The sequence below is a fragment of the Megalops cyprinoides genome, chromosome 11 (assembly GCF_013368585.1).
Source record: "Megalops cyprinoides isolate fMegCyp1 chromosome 11, fMegCyp1.pri, whole genome shotgun sequence".
In the NCBI taxonomy this organism is placed as follows: Eukaryota; Metazoa; Chordata; class Actinopteri; order Elopiformes; family Megalopidae; genus Megalops; species Megalops cyprinoides.
This window is the reverse complement of record NC_050593.1, coordinates 13,636,363-13,655,474: the sequence shown is the minus strand read 5'-3', so window position 1 is coordinate 13,655,474 and position 19,112 is coordinate 13,636,363. Positions and strand designations below refer to the sequence as shown.

Here is a 19,112-nt window from a genome sequence, read left to right as displayed (position 1 = left end):
TTCAAGACAAGATCACAGGTGCTCATTTGATTTGAAGGTGTGATTCAAGCTGTGATGAGCAACTGAGAACATTCTTGTTTACTGATGGAAGCAGCCATTGTGCAGACATATGTAGGGTTTGTGTTGGCTACATAACATGTCTTTGCAGTATACTTCAAATGAAATTTTACAAAGAACACCCTAATACTATGTAGGAACAGTTCCCTGTTTGTTGTTCTGGCTCGTGTAGTCCTTTTGGGATATGCCATCATAATAAAGGTTTTTAACCACTAACTACCAAATATTGTCAAGACTGCTTTGGATTTATTTAGATTTTGAAGAAAAATTGTGATGAAATACATATTTTATTGCTAGCTACTTGAGCTACTTTACCCCTTCATCCAAAGATCACCTGGCTCAACCCAAGTTGCATTAATATATCTTTGGCCACACATTTATTTACTCCTCTGAATGCTCCAGTGTTCATCTATTTCAGTAAAAGTCAGCAATGCAATTTTAGGTTAGTTCAGTCTTGGACAACGTTAGTTGCTGGACAAAATGTACCTGCTCATTTGTTTTACCCATCCATGGGTACACTGGCATCACAAAGAATGACTAAAATGAAATGATGCCGAAATAATACAACCAAATTTTCCAGACATACCCTGTTGTCTTGTGTCAAATTGTATTTGTTAATGATTCCATCCAAATTGCAAAGGAAGTGCAGGACAAAGCTGTGTTGTCATCTCTATTGCAGCGGCTCCTTCCTGTTCTGTTAATGAGTACGACTGCGCCAGTGGCGGCTGTGTGTTGGCCAGTCTGAGGTGTGACGGGCACGTGGACTGCATGGACGGTTCCGACGAGGTCAGCAACCCATTTAACACCCTGCTCTGCTCACCACGTATGTGACCTCACACAGCTCCTGAAGGTCTGCAAAATGTAATCTTGTTTAGTTAATTAGTCTGCACACCTTTGAAAAGCACACCAATTAAGTTCAGTATCACCAGAATGTGAGCCTTAATGTTCAGCTAATTTAAATGTTTATCCAACAATATGGATGATATTTACTCACCACAATGACCAGGCTGTTTACTACATAAATTTATATAATAAATTTATACTTTAGATATTATACTGTACAAGCCATGTAAGTAGTTTCTTAATGAAAACATAAGCGTTAAGATTTTCTAACTTCTCAGCTCCATCACTTACTTTTTTTTTCATTAATTCATTTAGCAGATGCTTTTATCCAGAGTGACTTACAAAATGGATACAAGAAGGTTAGGCTAAGTGCAGATACTAAATCATAAGTGTCACAATCCAATAATGATTGTGATTACATAACATGTCATATTCCGCTAAGTGCCATAGTAACTGAGTAAGTGCCATTGTAGGTGGAAAAATCCATTTTGCTGCAGCTACAGTAGGATCATAGATTGTTGAATGTACAGTGCAAAAATGACAATGTTGTTGCCTCCAAGGTTCTGTTTACATATTTTTTTTTCAATCTTCCAAAATTTGAATCAATTTCACTGAAGACCTCAGTTTATAAAAGCATGATAAAGCATAATTCTTCTTTAAATTAAAGAACAAGTGAAAGTTAAGGACAAAGTGCCCTCCAAAAAACCATTTATACCTGTCTCAAAGAAAAGCACTGTAGAGTAATTATCTTCATGGTTAGGCCCATAGGAGTGGTGCTGAATGCAAACCGCATGAAGTTAAGGAAAAGAGGAGACTGATTCCTGCTTTTAAAATTGAGCAGTGAAAAAAGAATCACAAAGACAAACTGTCTCATGTGATCTCTGTGGAAAAAAGTAACTCAGTGTTCAAGCTGGTTGGAGAGGTATCTCAAAAACGTTTCCAAGGAGTCCATATGTGTAAGCATGTTGCAGCAGTCTCCTAATTGCTTTCAGACAGTGTAATTAAAATCCTAATCTCCATTCAGTGTCAATAGTTCACCTTGGCATGCTTTATAACCAGTGTTAAATTGGGCCTTTTCTCAAAAGCCCCATGAGTGCACAAATTGCATTTTTCCTTATTTATCACACACAAAAGCAATTTCAAGAGCAGAGAAGGCCTACTCCTTTTACAAAAGGTTGACACAGTTCTTAATTTAAACAATAATTCACATTCTGTTCCCAATGGAGCTTCAGACATGCGCTGGGTCCCCCCCCCGCCCCCGCCCTCAGAGTTCTCTGAGCGCAGACCACAGTATCGACAGGTGGGGCTGCATGAACGCAGGGTTCTGTATCCGCAGGTGGACTGTGCCAGAGAGTGCAGGGAGGATCAGTTCCTGTGTCAGAACCGAGCCCACTGCATCCCGAGGCGGTGGCGCTGCGATGACGTGCACGACTGCGTGGACCACAGCGACGAGGAGAACTGCGACCGTGGTAAAAACCTGCATTTCTGTGTCTGTGGCTTTCTTCCCCACTCAGTGTCAGGTGCTCTGCGTATATGCCTTCAACGCTTGCCAAGGCGCAGATTGTCTGAATTAAAAATCTGTTCTTTACAAGTCGCCGATGAATTGTACAGTGGTGTTGTCATGTCTTTTGTTATCGGCCATTATATATTGTTATTATATATAGGACATCTGTTTAAAAAAAAAAACATACACACATACTTAGATTATTCATTTTCAAGCCTTTTCCTGCATGGCTAAGTTTGCTATGGAAGATTTGTGTCCTCAAAGTCCGCTTTGTTTCATTATCAAGAGAGCACCGAAACACATACAAGTATTATGTGTACTATGTATACTTTTATGTTGTGAAACAGTCTGACCTTCTCACCTTGAAAAATCCTCTTTAAAAAAGTCCTTTTGAACACCGTAATATGAACCTTCAATCACAGCTCTGCTACATCTATGCAGCATTAGAGAAAGGTCCCAATTCATTGGCCATCATTCAAACTTCAAGAAGGTTAAGAACTGAATTCTGGACCTAAAATAAAACCTTTTGAAAGATACAGGCAGGCAGAAAATGGGAATCCAAGCTGAAATAATAATTACTCTCAAGTACTGCTCAAGTGCTTTTATGAAATGTGCAGGAAAAATCACATCCCTCCTTTATGTGGGGACCTTCGGCAGGCGCCACTGTCCAAACGAATCATTTGTTCAGCCCCTCAACTTTGAAATCACTGGAAGCTCATTTTAAATGCATTTATCCTGACGCTTCCATGAGTACCACAGTGCCGCTTTGCTTAACCTTCACAGGCTCTGTTCTGCAGTGTGCTTCTCAGCTTTACATTATTTGAAATGTGATTCGTCCTCCAATAGCACCGCGCCTGTTCATTACAGTGAAGGCAGGTGACGGGTCAGCTTTTTGGGAGTGGACACAGGCATGGCTGTTCTTGAATTTTTTTTTTTTTTTTCAGGTGGCCACTCTTTTTACATGTAGTGAAATGTCCAGGCGCCACCTGCTATACCTGTTTTACTTGAAGGGTGAATTTTAGAAATAAGTGGATCTGGTATGAACAGTCCCATTTTTGTCAGTATTTGCACTGTGTGTTGATATTGGTGAGTCAGTATGAACTGCCACCCAAGAATATAATTACCTGTTTTAAGAGCTCCCGGTCATTATGTCAAATGTTTGCACTGCATATTGCAGTACAGAATTCATATTCTGAATTCCGCTTTTTAACATTTTGATAATAAAGGCAGACTGTTTTGTGTAGGTTTTCACAGCAGCACAGCCATGGTTAGCATCTCCGTCATTGTTTCTTTATTTGGTGGACGTTCTTATCCAGAGGACAGCAAGGCAAGTGGAAGGACATACTGTAGGAGTGGATTAGCAAGTAGAGTAACACACCAGTGATAAGGCAACCAGAGCAACAAATCGACAAATAGCACTGCCATGATAAACATAGAACCAATCTGGAATGAGGGTATACATGATGTTTAAAATAAAAATAAAAATAAATGTAAAATTCTGTCCTGATCTCAAGGCAGTGAAAATGTCTTACCAAGAACCATGAGAATAACCTTAGGAGCAACACACAATAAGATATAGATAAATTAATATAATATAGACCTCACAATGGTCTATAATATAACATCAGATTTCACTCCAGGAAATTGGTGTTGGGTTCTTAGGAGCTAGGCGTTGGATACTTCCCAATTCTGGAAACCAGGTGTAGTCAGAACAGGTACTTGGGAGAAAAAGCAGGGGGAAAAAAAGAGGAAGTAACTCTTTTGAATGTGTGTTTGCAGGGGCAGTCTCTTGCCGCCCTGATGAGTTTGTTTGCAACAACACTTTGTGTAAGCTGCACATCTGGGTATGCGATGGTGAGGATGACTGTGGCGACAACTCGGACGAAGACCCTGAAATGTGTGGTACGAGAATTCAGAAATATATTGCAATAATCTAAAATGGCAATAATTTACATGTCTTAAATATTTTGATTGAGCTGCAGGTATATTCCCTACAATGTATTTCCCATTGTATTTTTTTTTTTTGTATGGGCAAATAATATTAACAATATGTAGAAAAAGATATAACTTGCAGACTAATGAAAAGCAACTCACAAGGAGAGGAAACAAAAATGCTTGATTGAATATCTTTTACAGTTTTTTTCCCCTTCTTTTAATTATGATTGGTATCAGCTATGGATGGCAGTCTCAGATATGGCTGAGAAAAAGGAAACGCCACCGACTCATTTCTTTGTTGCTGTCATTTTGTTTTATGTTGTCTCTATGAAGTTTTCTATTAAACAAAGAACATTATGCATTTTGTTTGGAATTGCAAATACCAGCTGTACCTTCATCTTTTTTGGTGTCTGAAAAACCCATTTGATGTTGTGGTCTGATCATGGATGGGGCATTAATTGAATACATCCATAAGTAATTGATCTTTATCCAGCCTTTTTGTCTCAGAGTTAGCACCTGCCAGCGGTATTTGACTTGTGTTACTCTTTTATACAGGCATGAGATTGAATATAAAATATTCACACATTTGGTGGAACAAAGGTGAAGGATTGGATTATTGAAATAATACATGTCTTTGATCTCTAGCTTTTCTCAGAACGTGCCAGAATTTGTGATATTCCGTAGGGCTCCCAGCCCTTTCTGCCACTGCTTCCACACTGCATAACATGCCACCTTTCAGATCTTTAATAGTTATAAAAGGTGTAGTTAGTCTGTGCAATTAAAGGGAAGCCAAGTAAAGTGATTTGGTTGGATTGATTGATTGAATGATTTATTATGTGATTGATTGATTTACGAAGTGGCTGTATTAGTTTGTTTTAATTTGTGGGGTGTTGCTATGCTTCTAAACCCATAGCCAAGTTGCCATGCCCGCCCATGAGACCATACAGGTGCCGAAATGGCCGAACATGCCTGCACACGGAACAGGTCTGCAACACTGTGGATGATTGTGGGGACAACTCAGACGAAGAGAACTGCGGTGAGTAGAAGCAATTGGTGGAAATGGCTGCCAACTTAGTTCTTCAGGCTTTCATAACTTTGCTGATACAAACCAAAATTATTTGAGGTTGCCATTCATTTTACCCTGTAGCTCAAATATAGGAATATAGACATGTGTTTCAAAGGCAGTGCTAAGCAGACAAAATGTCAAGGTCTGTTTTAATCACACCGTGGCTGCTTTATTCCCATCACATCAGGCGGATGAGAGGTTTTTTTCAGCTCACTGAAGATGGGGCTTATACTGAAATATGAGTTCCTGAGATTAATGTGACAGCAAAAATCTATAAATTGCTTATTAATTTGATGAAAGGAGGAAGGTCTTTCAATGCAACAGTGTTTGAGCCATGTCGATTCTTAGGATAACCCACCCATATCTGTGATCTCCTGGGGACATTGGTGGGTGATGAGATGAGGTCCTATGCTATGCGTTAGCGTGCCTCTCCTTGCTTCGGTTCAGAGGATGCGGTGGGCAGGTCCAGGCCCTGCGGGAAGGCTGAGTTCCACTGCAGCAACCACCGCTGCATCCCCGCCGAGCTGCAGTGCGATCTCTTTGACGACTGTGGGGATGGCGGCTCTGACGAGCGGGACTGCAAGGCCTGTGAGTGATCTTCCACCTGCTTTCAGGCCAGTCAGCAACAGAGGCACCAGCACTGGCGTCATGACTGGCAGAAGTTATCAGGGGCCATTTTTATTTGTTACCTGTTGTTATGTCAGTATTGTGTCTAGTTTTGCTGATGGTGGCTGTGAAGTTTGTTTGTTTCCTGCCTTCATTCAGGTTTGTATGACATGTAAAACGTATTGGCTTTTTAGAAGCTATTAGAAGTGGATTGTGGTTCAGTAGTGCCTTATAAATCAAAGTGACCCTTCACTATGTCAAACTTATTGTGGCTGTTCTAAAATTCTTTGCTAAAATGTTCGACCCATTTTGTTTAATATTGAGTCCTGTGATGAGTTTTCATATGCAACACCAGGATATAGCATTAGCTATGCATGAAAATGCCCTGTGCTTGTTTTAAAATATATTCTCTTCCATAACATTTTCAATCATTGAAATCACACCATCCAGAAATCACCTTGGTCTTCTGATCTTAATACAGCCATATTAAATTTTCTGAAATTATACAGTGATACTTTAGGTAGAGAACGTTGAAAATGAAATGCTAGGATATTTTCTCTTTCATTATTAATGATACGTTTTAAATTATGAATGTATATTTGTGTATATATGAGTATCCAAAATGTGCCATACATTTTTTTTTCTTTAAAGGAGCATGTTGTTGCCATGGCATTTTGAATGCATCATCCAGAGCCACTTAAGGAGCTAAAATGAAAGCGATGATGCATGTGCAGTATGTCTGTGCTCTCTTTATTCCCAGTTCTCAATGAAGATGTATGTAGAGGAAGAATGAATCCATGTGGAGAAGATGCAGTTTGCAGTCAAACAAAGACTGATGCGATTTGTCAGTGCAAAACAGGCTTTCAGAGAAATCAAATGAACAGGCAGTGCGAAGGTACAGTAAGATATTTTTGCTGATATCTCCATTTTGTAGACCTGGCAGTGCACTGATTTCTTTTTTTACTCTTTCACATGATGCTGACAGGCTGCAGGAAGCAAATGGCAGAGAGATTAAAGACCTTAAGGAAATAAATCCCCTGTCTGATCTGAGAGAAACGTGTTTGGTTGATGTAGAATTTTTGTTTACCCAGTTAAATCACATTAGATTGCAAATTTACAGTGATAATTATGATAATAATACATTGATTTGAATACACAGATTCATTGAACTCACCATAAGAACAAAAGACAGGATAATTAAAAGAACTGTTGGAAAGGGGGTTGCTGTTACTAAATTATCACATGAATGAGATTTTTTTATTATTATTTTGAATGCTGAATGCTTTCCCCCATTTTCTGCCAATTTGGAATGCTAAAATTTGGAATACACACTGTGGTCCCCATGCCAAGCTAGAGAAGACACTTGTCATGCACAGCTTTGTACAGTCCCTGTGGACCCTAACTGACCAGTGGAGGTCATTAATGAGCAATGGGATTAAAAAAAAACCCTGGCAACCCTCACCATCCTTATATACCCAGTGGAACAAAAACAGTTTATTCTGCCACTCTGGGCTTCCGGTCATCGTGGGCTGATGACACAGCCAGGGCTGAGCCCGAGCTGTAGGGATCAGTTTTGTGATTGCAACATCAAGTACTTTTACCAACTGAGCCACTCTAGAGCCCTACCCAATGGTCAGTGTTCAATACACCAAGCATTTGTGACTGGAAATGCGCGCGCGTGTGTGTGTGTGTGTGTGTGTGTGTGTGTGCGTGTGTGTGTGTGTGTGTGTGTGGCTCCAGCAACATAAATTAGTACATCTTGGGCATCTTTGTTCATTATTTTGAGCATTGTATGCTCCATGGTGAATTTGTCTCAAAACATATACAAAACAGTTTTTACAATTTACAAAATTTACAAAACAGTAAACATATCTCTTTGTAATATGTTTACTGTTTGTACTGCTTTCCAACATATCTTAATCCATTTCCTCTTAAGGTTGGCCAGAGCACCAAAAAAAAGCCTTCTGCAGTTACAAATTGAGGATTTGATCAAGGCAGTCATTAGGCTTTTAGTTCATTCATGGTTATTATTTCAATTACAAAGCGCTCATATAATTATAAAACTACTGCTTGCATATAATTTACAGTTACATAGTGAGAGCTGTAATTACAGCTCTTACAGGAGTTCTGACTTTTTAACATGCTAATTTTATCTACTCTGAAAAGAATGAAACTCACTTGAGTACTTGGTTGTAATTTCCAATTTGCAAATGGGTCAAATCTTTGATCATTTCGAGGCTTTGAGTGGATGTGAAATGATTCAGTATACCCCCCAGAATTTACTATTTGCACTCATCAAACTATTTCAGCTTGTTTTCAGCTGAGAACCCAGGGCTTGGGTGTTAAGGGTTCAGATAATGGATAATGGTTATTTTGTGGTTTAAGGCAAATATTGATGAAAATCCTTTTCTAAAAGCCAGAACAAGGGAATACTTCAGTACTTTTTTCAACAAAAAAGTATTCCCAGTATGGATTTGCACAAGCTCAGTGTTGCCAGGAAGGAGAATTTTAAAGTGTTGTGTTTGATCAGGATGCAACTCTTTTTTTATTATTGCAAGTCAGAGACTGTAACATCTGGACCATACTGAGAGTGCAGTAAATCCAGGTGAAACTGTTGTTTCCCTTTTCTCTGCAGGTAAAAAACAGGTGTGAACCTAATATTTACTGCACTCTGGGCTCTTGTGAATCCTGCATCACAGATATGTTTGTGACAACCAAGGGTTCAACTTCCCAAATGCATGGAAAGTCAGATGCTGTTAAAAAATACTGTTTTATCTGGACTGTGCTAATGTGTGGGAAAGAAGGAAAATCTTCTGGTAAAGTGTGCAAAGAGTGAAACCAGTTGCTTTTTTCTCTTCTTCTTCAGAGATCAATGAGTGCCTTCAGTTTGGTACATGCTCTCAGTATTGCACAAATACTAAAGGCTCCTTCAAGTGTTCATGTGACAAGAACTTTAAAGAAAACAATGGTAGCTGTATAGCAAAAGGTAAGGACATAAAAATTCCGTTTGTGTTTCACATGATATCATTGAATACTTATCACGTAACTGTATTTAAACAACTTATAGCAAAGACATTATTAAAAAGTAAAATAAACTACAATAGATTTCATGTCACTATGTTATAGTTTTGTAACTTTTGATATCACTCATATCAAATTAGTTTCAAGCAGTTTCAAGCTATGATACATATACTTGATATACTTGTTAAACCAGTTTTTCATTTTTCAGTTTTCATTGTTTTTCATACTCTAAATAAACAAGATAAGATTATTACTATAATTTGTTAATTAAACAATGCACCCACAACGTGTTCACACTGACACATGAGCAAGGTCCTCACTCACAAATAAGTCCATTAAGTTTTAATTATGTTAATGTTGTGGCAGGATGTCAGAATTTATTGTGATAAGTATTACTGGAAATAATGTTTACATTATTTTTTAAGAGAAAATTGTTTCATGGAATGATACAGTAACTATATTTTGTTGATTACTGTTTTTTTATCTTTGAAACTTTCTGAAAATGTTAGTTTTAGCAGTAATGAACTGTATGATGTTATTAAATGTTAGACATTGAAATAGCTTTCATTGACAATGTTTTCACAGCTGCATTAAGTAATTTACACTCTGAATATATGTTGACTGTTGATATTTATTTCTGATGGATAGTTGTGTACTTGAAACTTTGTAAAACTGTTGTCTTACACATCAAATGGAATTTAGACACGTTTCATTTTTTTTGCATATAATTGACTCAACGGGCAGGACCAGAAGATCACGTGCTCTACATAGCTAATGACACTGAAATCCGAGGTTTTGTGTATCCATTTAACCAGAGCCATGGACACAAACAACTAGCTCGCATCGAGGACAATGCCCGAATTGTTGGAATGGATGCTCTCTTTCACGAAAACAAGTTTATCTGGGCTACCCAGTTTAATCCAGGTGGAATTTTTTACAAAGACATCCTAGACAGACGTCACACTAAAACTAATAGTGGAATCATTGTAAGTATATCTGATGAATCCTGTAAAATACCTTTTGCAGAAATTGTGAAATTATGCATCTGAGTGTTTATAGAATATGTCATTTGTTCATACAATTGATTTAATCTTGTATTGTGTAAAGATTTGCTTTGAATGCACATATGTATTTTTTCCAAATCAATTCAAATTATGTTATGTTGACTTTGACCAAGGTTAACTGTTTATTTTCTCTGTTTGACATATGGGGGCACAGACTATTAACAAGGTGTTCTCTAGTCTATACTATAAAGACAGCCACTGAGCTTTTTAACAAAGTGCAATGCCACTGCTGCTCATAAAATGAGAGTTGTTTCTGAAAGACATGTTCAGATATATGTCACACGCATGGGACTGGAAGATATCTTCTTGTTTTCTTGCATATATTGGGAAATTTCACCTTTATTTGAATATGCAGTGTCTGATGTAGTTCAGATTTTGTAGAATCCACAAGTTTCCTAGATGTGAAGTGCCATTCTTGTTTGACGACTAAGTATAAGGGGGGCAGCCTACCCTAAGGCAATGTAGCTGTAGTTCCATATTTCTTCGACTTCTGTATGATGGACTGCACTGAGCTCCAAGGTGTGTTCATTGCCTTTGAAATGTTCTTGTATCCTTCCCCAGATTTGTGCAGTTCTACAATTATATCCCTCACTTGTCTTGAATGCTCTTTTCTCTTCATTTTGGTTTGTTCATTGGAAAATCCAACTATATTGATTGACCTTATAGAGAGGGAAGGTTTTTATTCTCATGATGTAATTCAAAATGGATGAATACATTTCCTTTTAGTCTTTCTATTTTTTTGAAAGGTTTTGGACATTTCTTTTGATTTGTCATCATGTACAATACTGTGTAGACCAGCTAGAAAAAAAAAACTTACTTTAATATATTTTAAATTTGGAATCAGAGACAATAAATTGTGAAAACAGTGTTTGGGGGCTGAATACTTTTTCAAGGCACTGTATTTGAAATATCTAGGATACATGAAGTCTCTGGGTCTGTCTGCATGTAATTGACTTGTTGAACAGACTCACTCTCCATCTTGGACAACACTTGTTTGAGTCAGCTCAGCATTGTCTGTAGCTTATTGCGGGCTCACTGAATATGACTTTCCCTAGCCATTGCCTCTGGAGATACAATGAGTATTCTGCTCCAGGGGTTTCTCAATCCCCATGTGAGTCTCTGTATAGTCTATTTTTTCTGAGCTCCTGAGTTTCTGCTGCCTCCAGAGCTTTGTGCTCCAGGGTGTTCCTGTCCCTCTGTTTGTAGTCTGTTTGCTTATAGCTGCAGTGTTTCCAGTATGCTATATAATCACGCATGTGCACATACTGCACTTGCATGTTAAAGTGCGTTGCATATAAAAATCAATAAATAAAAATGACAAACTGAAAGCGTGCTGATGAGCGAGCAATGTTGCACTTCCTTATTCAACTCAGTGGCTATCTTTCCTTCACTGAACAAGTTTACTCAGCAAACATGATATTCTTTCATTTACTGTCTGTGCTTCCCCTGTGGGTATTTCAAGTTCTCTCAGTGAAATTCACTCATGCCTTTTTCAGATTTTTCCATTATTAATAATAACCCATCCTCAGAGAAGAAATTAGACATCTTTTGATGGTTTCATTGCCAGTACCTCTGTCACAGAGAAGTAGAGCTGAAATTAATTGCTATAACTTTCCTCGTTTGCTGTAAGTTACACGGGAGTGATCAAAGTATATTGTGGGTATAACTTTTAAAGGACTGAGGTATGAGTGTAAAAATATTTTTGAACTTTTGGTTCTCAGAATTATTGATGTGTACCATTAGATTCTGATTATTTCCCCATGGGTGCAGCATTTAGTTTTGCATGGTTCATTTTGCCAATTATCACCAGTCGAGTGTACTGACTTGGTGTTACTTCCCCTGAAACACCTTGGCCAAATCCTGTTCTCAAGGCAATGTGTCAATTCCAGCTCAAAGCGTCTTCCAATTACCTGCAGATATTTGAGTGTGATGTCCCACTGTGTGGATAGTGCAAGGTGTTCTCTAAAACAGTTTTGGAGCTCTCAGATCACTGAAAGTTTAAAAAGTTAAAAGGCACAAGTGATGAGAAGTCAGGATTCTGCATATGAAAACAAACTTTTTTTCATCAAACAGCACAATAAAGATGCTATTTTTAGGACTACACAGCTATAAATGTTGCTGTTCTTTCTTTATGACATACAGTATCTTTAGCTGTCCTAGTTGAATAGGACCCGACTAAAAAAAAGTGAGTCAATACAAGAATATCCACCGATTATCAGCAAAAAAAGAAAAAATAATAATAATACGGAGTGGTTTGTTTGATGTGCTGTATTGTTATTATTCTAGACTTGAAATCCATGAAATGGATGAAATTAGCTGGGAAGCCAGCACCCCGTGGCTTCATGCACCTTGCTGTGTCTCTAAACTCCTGTCACACTGGGGAAAGAGCTGCATGGTTCACAATATCACTGACACTAATTGGTTTGATTTGAGCGATGGGGAGGAGAGAAAAACTCCACTGCCCCCTAAAGACCGCTTATTGTGACTTCAAAGAGGACTGCAGGAAGTAGGTGTCGGCCGAATTGAAATTCGCATGACAGGTTTTAGCTAAGTGGTGGGAGGCGTGCAAGCTCGTGCATGTGCGTCGGAGAGAAGGAGATGCTAATGGATCAGTGAACTTCCTCTCATCTGACCGTTCCTTGCAGTGTCCGGATTTTCGAAGGCCAAGGGATGTGTCGGCCGATTGGGTGACGGGAAATATCTATTGGACGGATCACTCCAGGATGCACTGGTTCAGCTATTACACAGCCCATTGGACGAGGCTGAGATATTCCATTAATGTTGGGCACCTCGGAGGACCAAACTGCACCCGTCTGATAACGGATATAGCAGGGGAGCCTTATGCAATAGCCGTCAACCCAGTGCAGAGGTAAGGCCTAGTCTTTCATCAGCACTGACCGTGTCAAACCACTCTTGCCATTCTCTGTTTGCAGGTTCTTATTTATGTGTGAGACCGATGAAGTTCATTAGTGAGCTGCTGTATTATGAAAAGGGTAATACAGTTATTCAGAAAAAAAGGTTTGAATCTTGAATCTTGAATCTTGATTTTTCATAAGTTTTTAAGCTGAGGGTTTATACTTTAGATACAGTCAACCTCACTTGGATTTCCCCTGTTGTGCTGAATCTACCCCTTGGTGCCACTCAATGTGCTCTTTCTCATAGGTGCCTCATTTGGTTGGTCCACTATGTGGCAGTCAAACATGCTTAGTGTGATTTCACTTTGGTCCACCAATCAAAAGAGGGGGGTCAATGAGCTGGGGTCTAGGAAGAGATGGGCAATATTGACTTTTTTTCAAGCTCTCATTCTTCTAGAAGAATCTACTAAACTAATTTGGCTTCACTAGCCATCAACCTGAAAGCACTGATAACAGCCAGACTCTAATTGAAGACAAGTGTCCCCTTCCTGAAGAAGTACTGGTGGCTGTAAGGCATCATTGGGCTATATAATTACAGCACACAATTACTTCGTACTGCTAAAATTAGATGAAGTAGATTGACTCTCCCTCCACAGCTAACCGGTAGAGATTTATAGTGAGGATGAAACTCCACAGGAAAAACTTTGCCTTACACGTTCCACAGGATGATGTATTGGACAGTGATTGGCGACCACTCGCATATCGAGGAGGCGGCCATGGATGGCTCCATGCGCAGGGTGCTGCTAGAGAAGAGACTCAGGAGACCCACAGGTATTTGGCTTTTCCGGTGTGCGAGAAAGCACTCGGTAAGCACCGTTTAATCATCAGTAGAATAGACTCTTTTGTTGGGGGCCCTGTCTGTAATTAGCATGCAGCTGAATAGCGGCCGCATTCCTCAGGGTTTTGTGAGTACGGCTCCGCTGCAGCACGGCACCGAAGACGCCTGTGAGGTTAGGAAGTCTCTCATTAAGAGCGTTCATTCCTTTAATAGTCACAAGCTTTGGGGGGGTGCGGGATTTTTGAGACTCCTCTGAAAGAAAGGCAAGTAAGAAAAAAAAAGGGCGTTTAACAGCCTTTATGCTGCCTGTCATTATATGTACAGTGGCATCCTTTGGGAGGCTGACTCCCTGCTGAGCACTGAGCTCACTCTTTGCCAGTGTGACCTTACGGCATATTTATTGAAAGCAGTATTATAATACTCAAGCTATCAGACACGATCCATAAAAAGCACCAGGTTTAAAAGCACCTGGTTTAATTAATATCCAGCTGTATAAATGGATAACATTGTAAAGAACTGTAACCTATGTAAGTCGCTTTGGATAAAAGCGTCTGCTAAATGAATAAATGTAAATGTAAAATTATTCTGGCTTCATCCTGGATTTATGATTATTTACAGACCCGGAACTCTTTTGAAAAAAAAAAAAAACATCCCCATGCAGTTTGGTATTTATATTCTCTCTACTGACAGTGCAGTTATGGATAGATGTTATGTCTTTAGAATCAAGGACAATCACATAATGGACATTTGCTGATTATTAAGGCTACCATTACCCTTGTACAATGAGAAGTTGGTGAGAGGAAAACAAAAACAATATTATGTTTTTTCAAAGTTCCGCATTTCCTTCAAAAGGATACAGTATTGCAGTCAAGATAAAAATTCCCTCTTTTTTGGCCAATCAGTATTCTAGCCAACATCTCTTTGCAACAATGGATATCTGTGCACCTTTGATCGAGCCCCTGAGTTCAAAGGTTTCATTTAATCATTTTCTTGAAGTCCAGAGCGCACATAGCATGCTTCTCTGAGAGAGGGGAGCTGCAATCGATTATCACACATTCGGGAGGAGTTTAACTTAATTTTGCCCACCTGCAGGACTGGCAATTGATTATTTCAACCAGCGCTTGTACTGGGCTGATGTGGAGCTTTCTGCAATAGGGAGTGTGCGTTTTGATGGGTCAGACTCTCGGCTGGCTGTGAACAGCAGACATGGTAAAGAGCCTTCTTTCCATTACTTGCTGGTGGTATTCATGAATAAATGTGTATGGTACAATATTGTTACAACTGTGTTTGACATGCTGGCCTGAATAATAATAATAATAATAATAATAATAATAATAGTAATAATAATAATTCCACTTTATAATTGCCTATGTAATTGCTTTATAATGAGAAATTATTGTATTGTTTTAAATCAAAACAAAATTCATTTTGTTTTACCCTCCGTGGTGAATACATTACTTCAAGATTGAAGACTGGTTTTTAAGGTTTATTTTTGAGCATGCTGAATGTGTCACCTAACTGCTGTTCATCCAAAGATGATGCACTAAAATCATACCAAGTGGTGCACTTAGAGTATCTCTTAGACTTTTAGATATCCTTTCCTGCTTTTTTTAAGTTTCGAAGTGATTCACTGCCTCTCCTTAAAAAAAAAAAAACAAACATTCAACTCATGGTAGGTTGTCAAGTAAATAAACAAGACACAACCACCACCTCACAGCTGTTTTCTCTGTGTGTTTTTTCAGGAATATCCCAACCTTATAGAATTGACATATTTGAAGACTATATCTATGGAGCTGGACTGAAAAAGGAAGTGTTCAGAGTTCACAAGTATGGTAAAGGCCCTGTCGAGTGGCTTGGTTTGGGAGTAGAGAAGGCCACGGGTGTCCTAGTTTCCCATTCAATGAAGCAGCCAGAAGGTAAGTATCAGCTCTGTGCTTTCTATGTATGAGCGTCTAAAAAAGGTAGTCACACATGTCAATAGTACAGGTGTGATGAATCATAGACAGAGTGTTGATGAAGTTTCAGTGTCCAGATATTCAGAATATGAAATATGTTGTGAGATTGGCTTCCTTGATGTTACTGTTCTAGTGGAAGGAAAGAGTAAAAAAGTTAGCTAGGAAGCAGGGGTTAGTTTAGGTTTTTTAATCAATAATGAAAGGGGAGCATTCTCCAAAGACCTTACATTCAAGCCTCAGTGTTGTAATTGGAGCAGAAACTGCAAAAATGATGCTCAGGGACAGTGAAATAGCATTTTTCTTTTCATTCACTGTTTCCTGTGTTGACAGCAAAACCCATCTCGTTTTACAAAAAATAGGGCAGGGGATTTAACAAAAAAGTCATTCTGGCAATCATTCAGCCTTACGTTTTGAGTGACTGGGCAGGAACGGCGGGTGCCAGTCAAAGTGTGCAGAAGGCATTCTGTTTCGCAGTTCAGTCCCATGTGTTTGGCCACTGATGAAGTTAATACATGCATTGTAGAAATCCACCAAACCAAATGATCAGAATTATCAGCATTAAACTGTATTAGCACAGCAGTGTGGTCAGCCCTTACATTCTCTGCCCTACCTCTGTGATTGGTGGAAGAGCAAGAGTCATGTGCATGTGACGGCTTGTGTGGTATTACCCTTAGCATTGTCTGCCCAGAATAGGCTCTGAAGTCAGGGGCTGGGGACTAGGAAGTGTTGTTTACCCCATAGCAGCACCTCAAAAGAGTGACATTTGATTTGTTCATCATGGTCCTGAAAGGTTTTTCACTACTGTTTTACGAGTTGGCATGACACAGGTGATTGTCCTTGACTGAGAGAGCCCATTAAGCGTGCTTTTTATTATCATCATGAAAAAAACAACAAACTTTAAAAGTAACTACTTAAAATGTGTTAAAAGCTCTCCCCAGAGTAATCGGAAAATAAACTTCCAGACAGTCAAGTGACCTTGATTTTGCTAAAGTATATGTTATCTCTGGAGAACCTTATGTAAGGCAGAGTTTGTTTTCGAGAAACAGTTGCTCCTAGACGTGATGCCTTGCTTCTTTGTATTTTAGGACTTGGCTGTGACTTAACAGCTCCTCCTAGTGCTGCTGCAGATCAGTTCTGCTTTCTATTCCCGTCCATGCTCAGAGCGGTGAATATTTTATCACCGGTCCCCACAAAGCCCTTTAATTAAAACAAGACTGCTGAATGATTGGGTGCATTGTGGCTATGCTTCACTCAATGCTTAAATGCCCTGTTGCTTTCAGACATTTCAGTTTTCATTTCCTTTAGTTGTGTATTTATTTAATTTCTGTTTCCGGTAGCCTCTAGATACACGTGAAAGCTACATGTTGATAGTCTCAAGTAAAAAACAAAGCTTCAGGAGGTCAAAAAGTACAATCCTTCTCGCTTTTCTTTCTGCCACAAACCTCGAGGACATATTGAATCTCAGTACTTTGTCCTGGAGACAGGAATGTGCCTTTTGATGCGTTTACCATGGTGTCTTATTAAAGGGATTAAGATGATCCACAAGAGGGTTTTTGTCGAGATAATCTTATTTTAAAAGAAGATTTATGATCTGCAGTAGAATGCCACCCAACCGCAACGCAGAGCTGTACCATTATGTGCAACCTAAAGAGCGAGAGCGTTCAGGGTCTGGTGCTGTTGTAAATGAAAGATCTTTGTGTCCTTTCCGTTCTGCCAGTATCAAATCCGTGCGCGAGGATGAGCTGCGAGTTCATGTGCCTGCTCAACCCCGCCGGTGCCCGCTGCTTCTGCCCAGAGGGGAAGGCACTGCTTAACGGCTCCTGCGGTGACACCAGCGTTTCAGGTGGGCGCCTAACCTTTTCGGCAACTGTTGGCTGTAGAGACACTCCTCCGGAGGTCATGCTTTGTCTCGAGCGATTCCGCTGTCGACCAGTCCTATGCAAATTCAGTTGACATTAACACAGTGACATGTTTGGATTTGCACTAATTGTATCTTCACTCACTCCTGAACTCGTTAAAGTGTGTCGTCATTATTATGTTGTGCTGTGTATATACATGCTTTTCTTCTGAAACAGCAGAGGTTATTTGGGGGGCTGCACCAGAGTCAGTGTGTAGGATTACTCCATATCAGCTCACTTCCCTGTTGCTTTGAGCTGAATTCATGCAATAAAACACAATAATGTGATGAATCTCGCCAGTTTCCAAAGATGTCATGTTATTTAAAACTCCCTTTTTATGCGCAAGCAAAGGAAATTTCATGAAATATTAATGAGAATCCACTTAATATGTGGTCAGCAGTCAGCAGGTGCTGAGCTGTGCCGGTGCTGTGGTGTCTCAGGTCCTGAAGCAGTGCTCTTACCATGCCTGGGCTCATTGTCTTGCAGGGGAGCTCTGCAAGCCGGCCTGCGAGAACGGTGGCCGATGCATAACCAATGAGAGAGGGGACTGGCGATGCTACTGCTGGCCAAATTTCTCTGGGGAGCGCTGTGAAGTCAACCACTGCAAGGACTACTGCCTGAACGGGGGCACGTGCTCCAGCTCGCCACTGGGTATGCGCCTCCTGCCTCCTCCATCTCTGCATTTGCAAACACCTCCAGGAAAAGGGCATGTGATGCCCAGTGACACAGGGCAGAGGCAGTCCTGCCCAGGGAGAAGGATCACATCTGACCAGCACTGGGGCGAGATGAGCATTTGTTATTTCCTTACACATGTTAAATGCTTTGTTTGGTTGTGCATTATTTTTATTTATGTTGGTATTTTCAAACACAGTGAGGACCGTGGTGGTACTTTTTAGGAATCATTCCGCAGGCTTGATGAGGATGTACTCTGTGTAGCCTTTGGGTTAAAAACCCTGCTTCTTAGTCATTATACCACCATGCCACCCCAGTTTCACATACGTGATTAAATAAGCCGTGTCCTTTAGGCGATTGACTTTTCATCTTATTGTTAATATATTCTTAAAAATATTAGATGAAACTGATCATGATCCAGTCATCCCATTTTGTTCCTGTCTCAATCCCAGGTATGCAATGTGAGACTAGGTGCAGCCCTTGTGCCTGCTAGCAAACAACTAGTGATGTAATAAAATTGATTAAATTAATATTCCACGCAGTTATACATAAGCCAGCTTACCATACAGAGTAGACACTATATCCATGTGTTGGGTAAGATTAGGTGTCTGTTTTTTATGTGAGCAAGAATGATTTTGTAAGGAATGAGAGACAACAATGCAATTTGCAAATGTTGTTTGTAAGGAGGGAAGAACAGGTGGAACATTGGATTCTTTGTTTCGTGTGTGGGTTAGATAGTGTGCAGTTGTTAAGAAACCATGAAAATATTTCTTATAAGGATCCGCCTTCAATTATGAA

The 19,112-nt window shown here is 39.6% G+C and overlaps 1 protein-coding gene across 1 annotated transcript in view; it reads left to right on the top strand.

Annotated features, from left to right (window-relative positions):
* LOC118785532 (low-density lipoprotein receptor-related protein 1B-like) overlaps nt 1–19,112 on the top strand; it is a 306,119-nt gene that overhangs the window by 270,476 nt on the left and 16,531 nt on the right. Inside the window, exons 69-82 of the mRNA XM_036540253.1 lie at nt 737–843; nt 2,237–2,369; nt 4,184–4,306; nt 5,253–5,375; nt 5,853–5,993; nt 6,772–6,906; nt 8,878–8,997; nt 9,777–10,018; nt 12,742–12,965; nt 13,676–13,782; nt 14,882–14,998; nt 15,532–15,705; nt 17,462–17,587; nt 18,129–18,293. Of these exons, the coding sequence (XP_036396146.1) occupies nt 737–843; nt 2,237–2,369; nt 4,184–4,306; nt 5,253–5,375; nt 5,853–5,993; nt 6,772–6,906; nt 8,878–8,997; nt 9,777–10,018; nt 12,742–12,965; nt 13,676–13,782; nt 14,882–14,998; nt 15,532–15,705; nt 17,462–17,587; nt 18,129–18,293 (2,037 nt within the window). The remainder of the gene's footprint in view (nt 1–736; nt 844–2,236; nt 2,370–4,183; nt 4,307–5,252; nt 5,376–5,852; nt 5,994–6,771; nt 6,907–8,877; nt 8,998–9,776; nt 10,019–12,741; nt 12,966–13,675; nt 13,783–14,881; nt 14,999–15,531; nt 15,706–17,461; nt 17,588–18,128; nt 18,294–19,112) is intronic.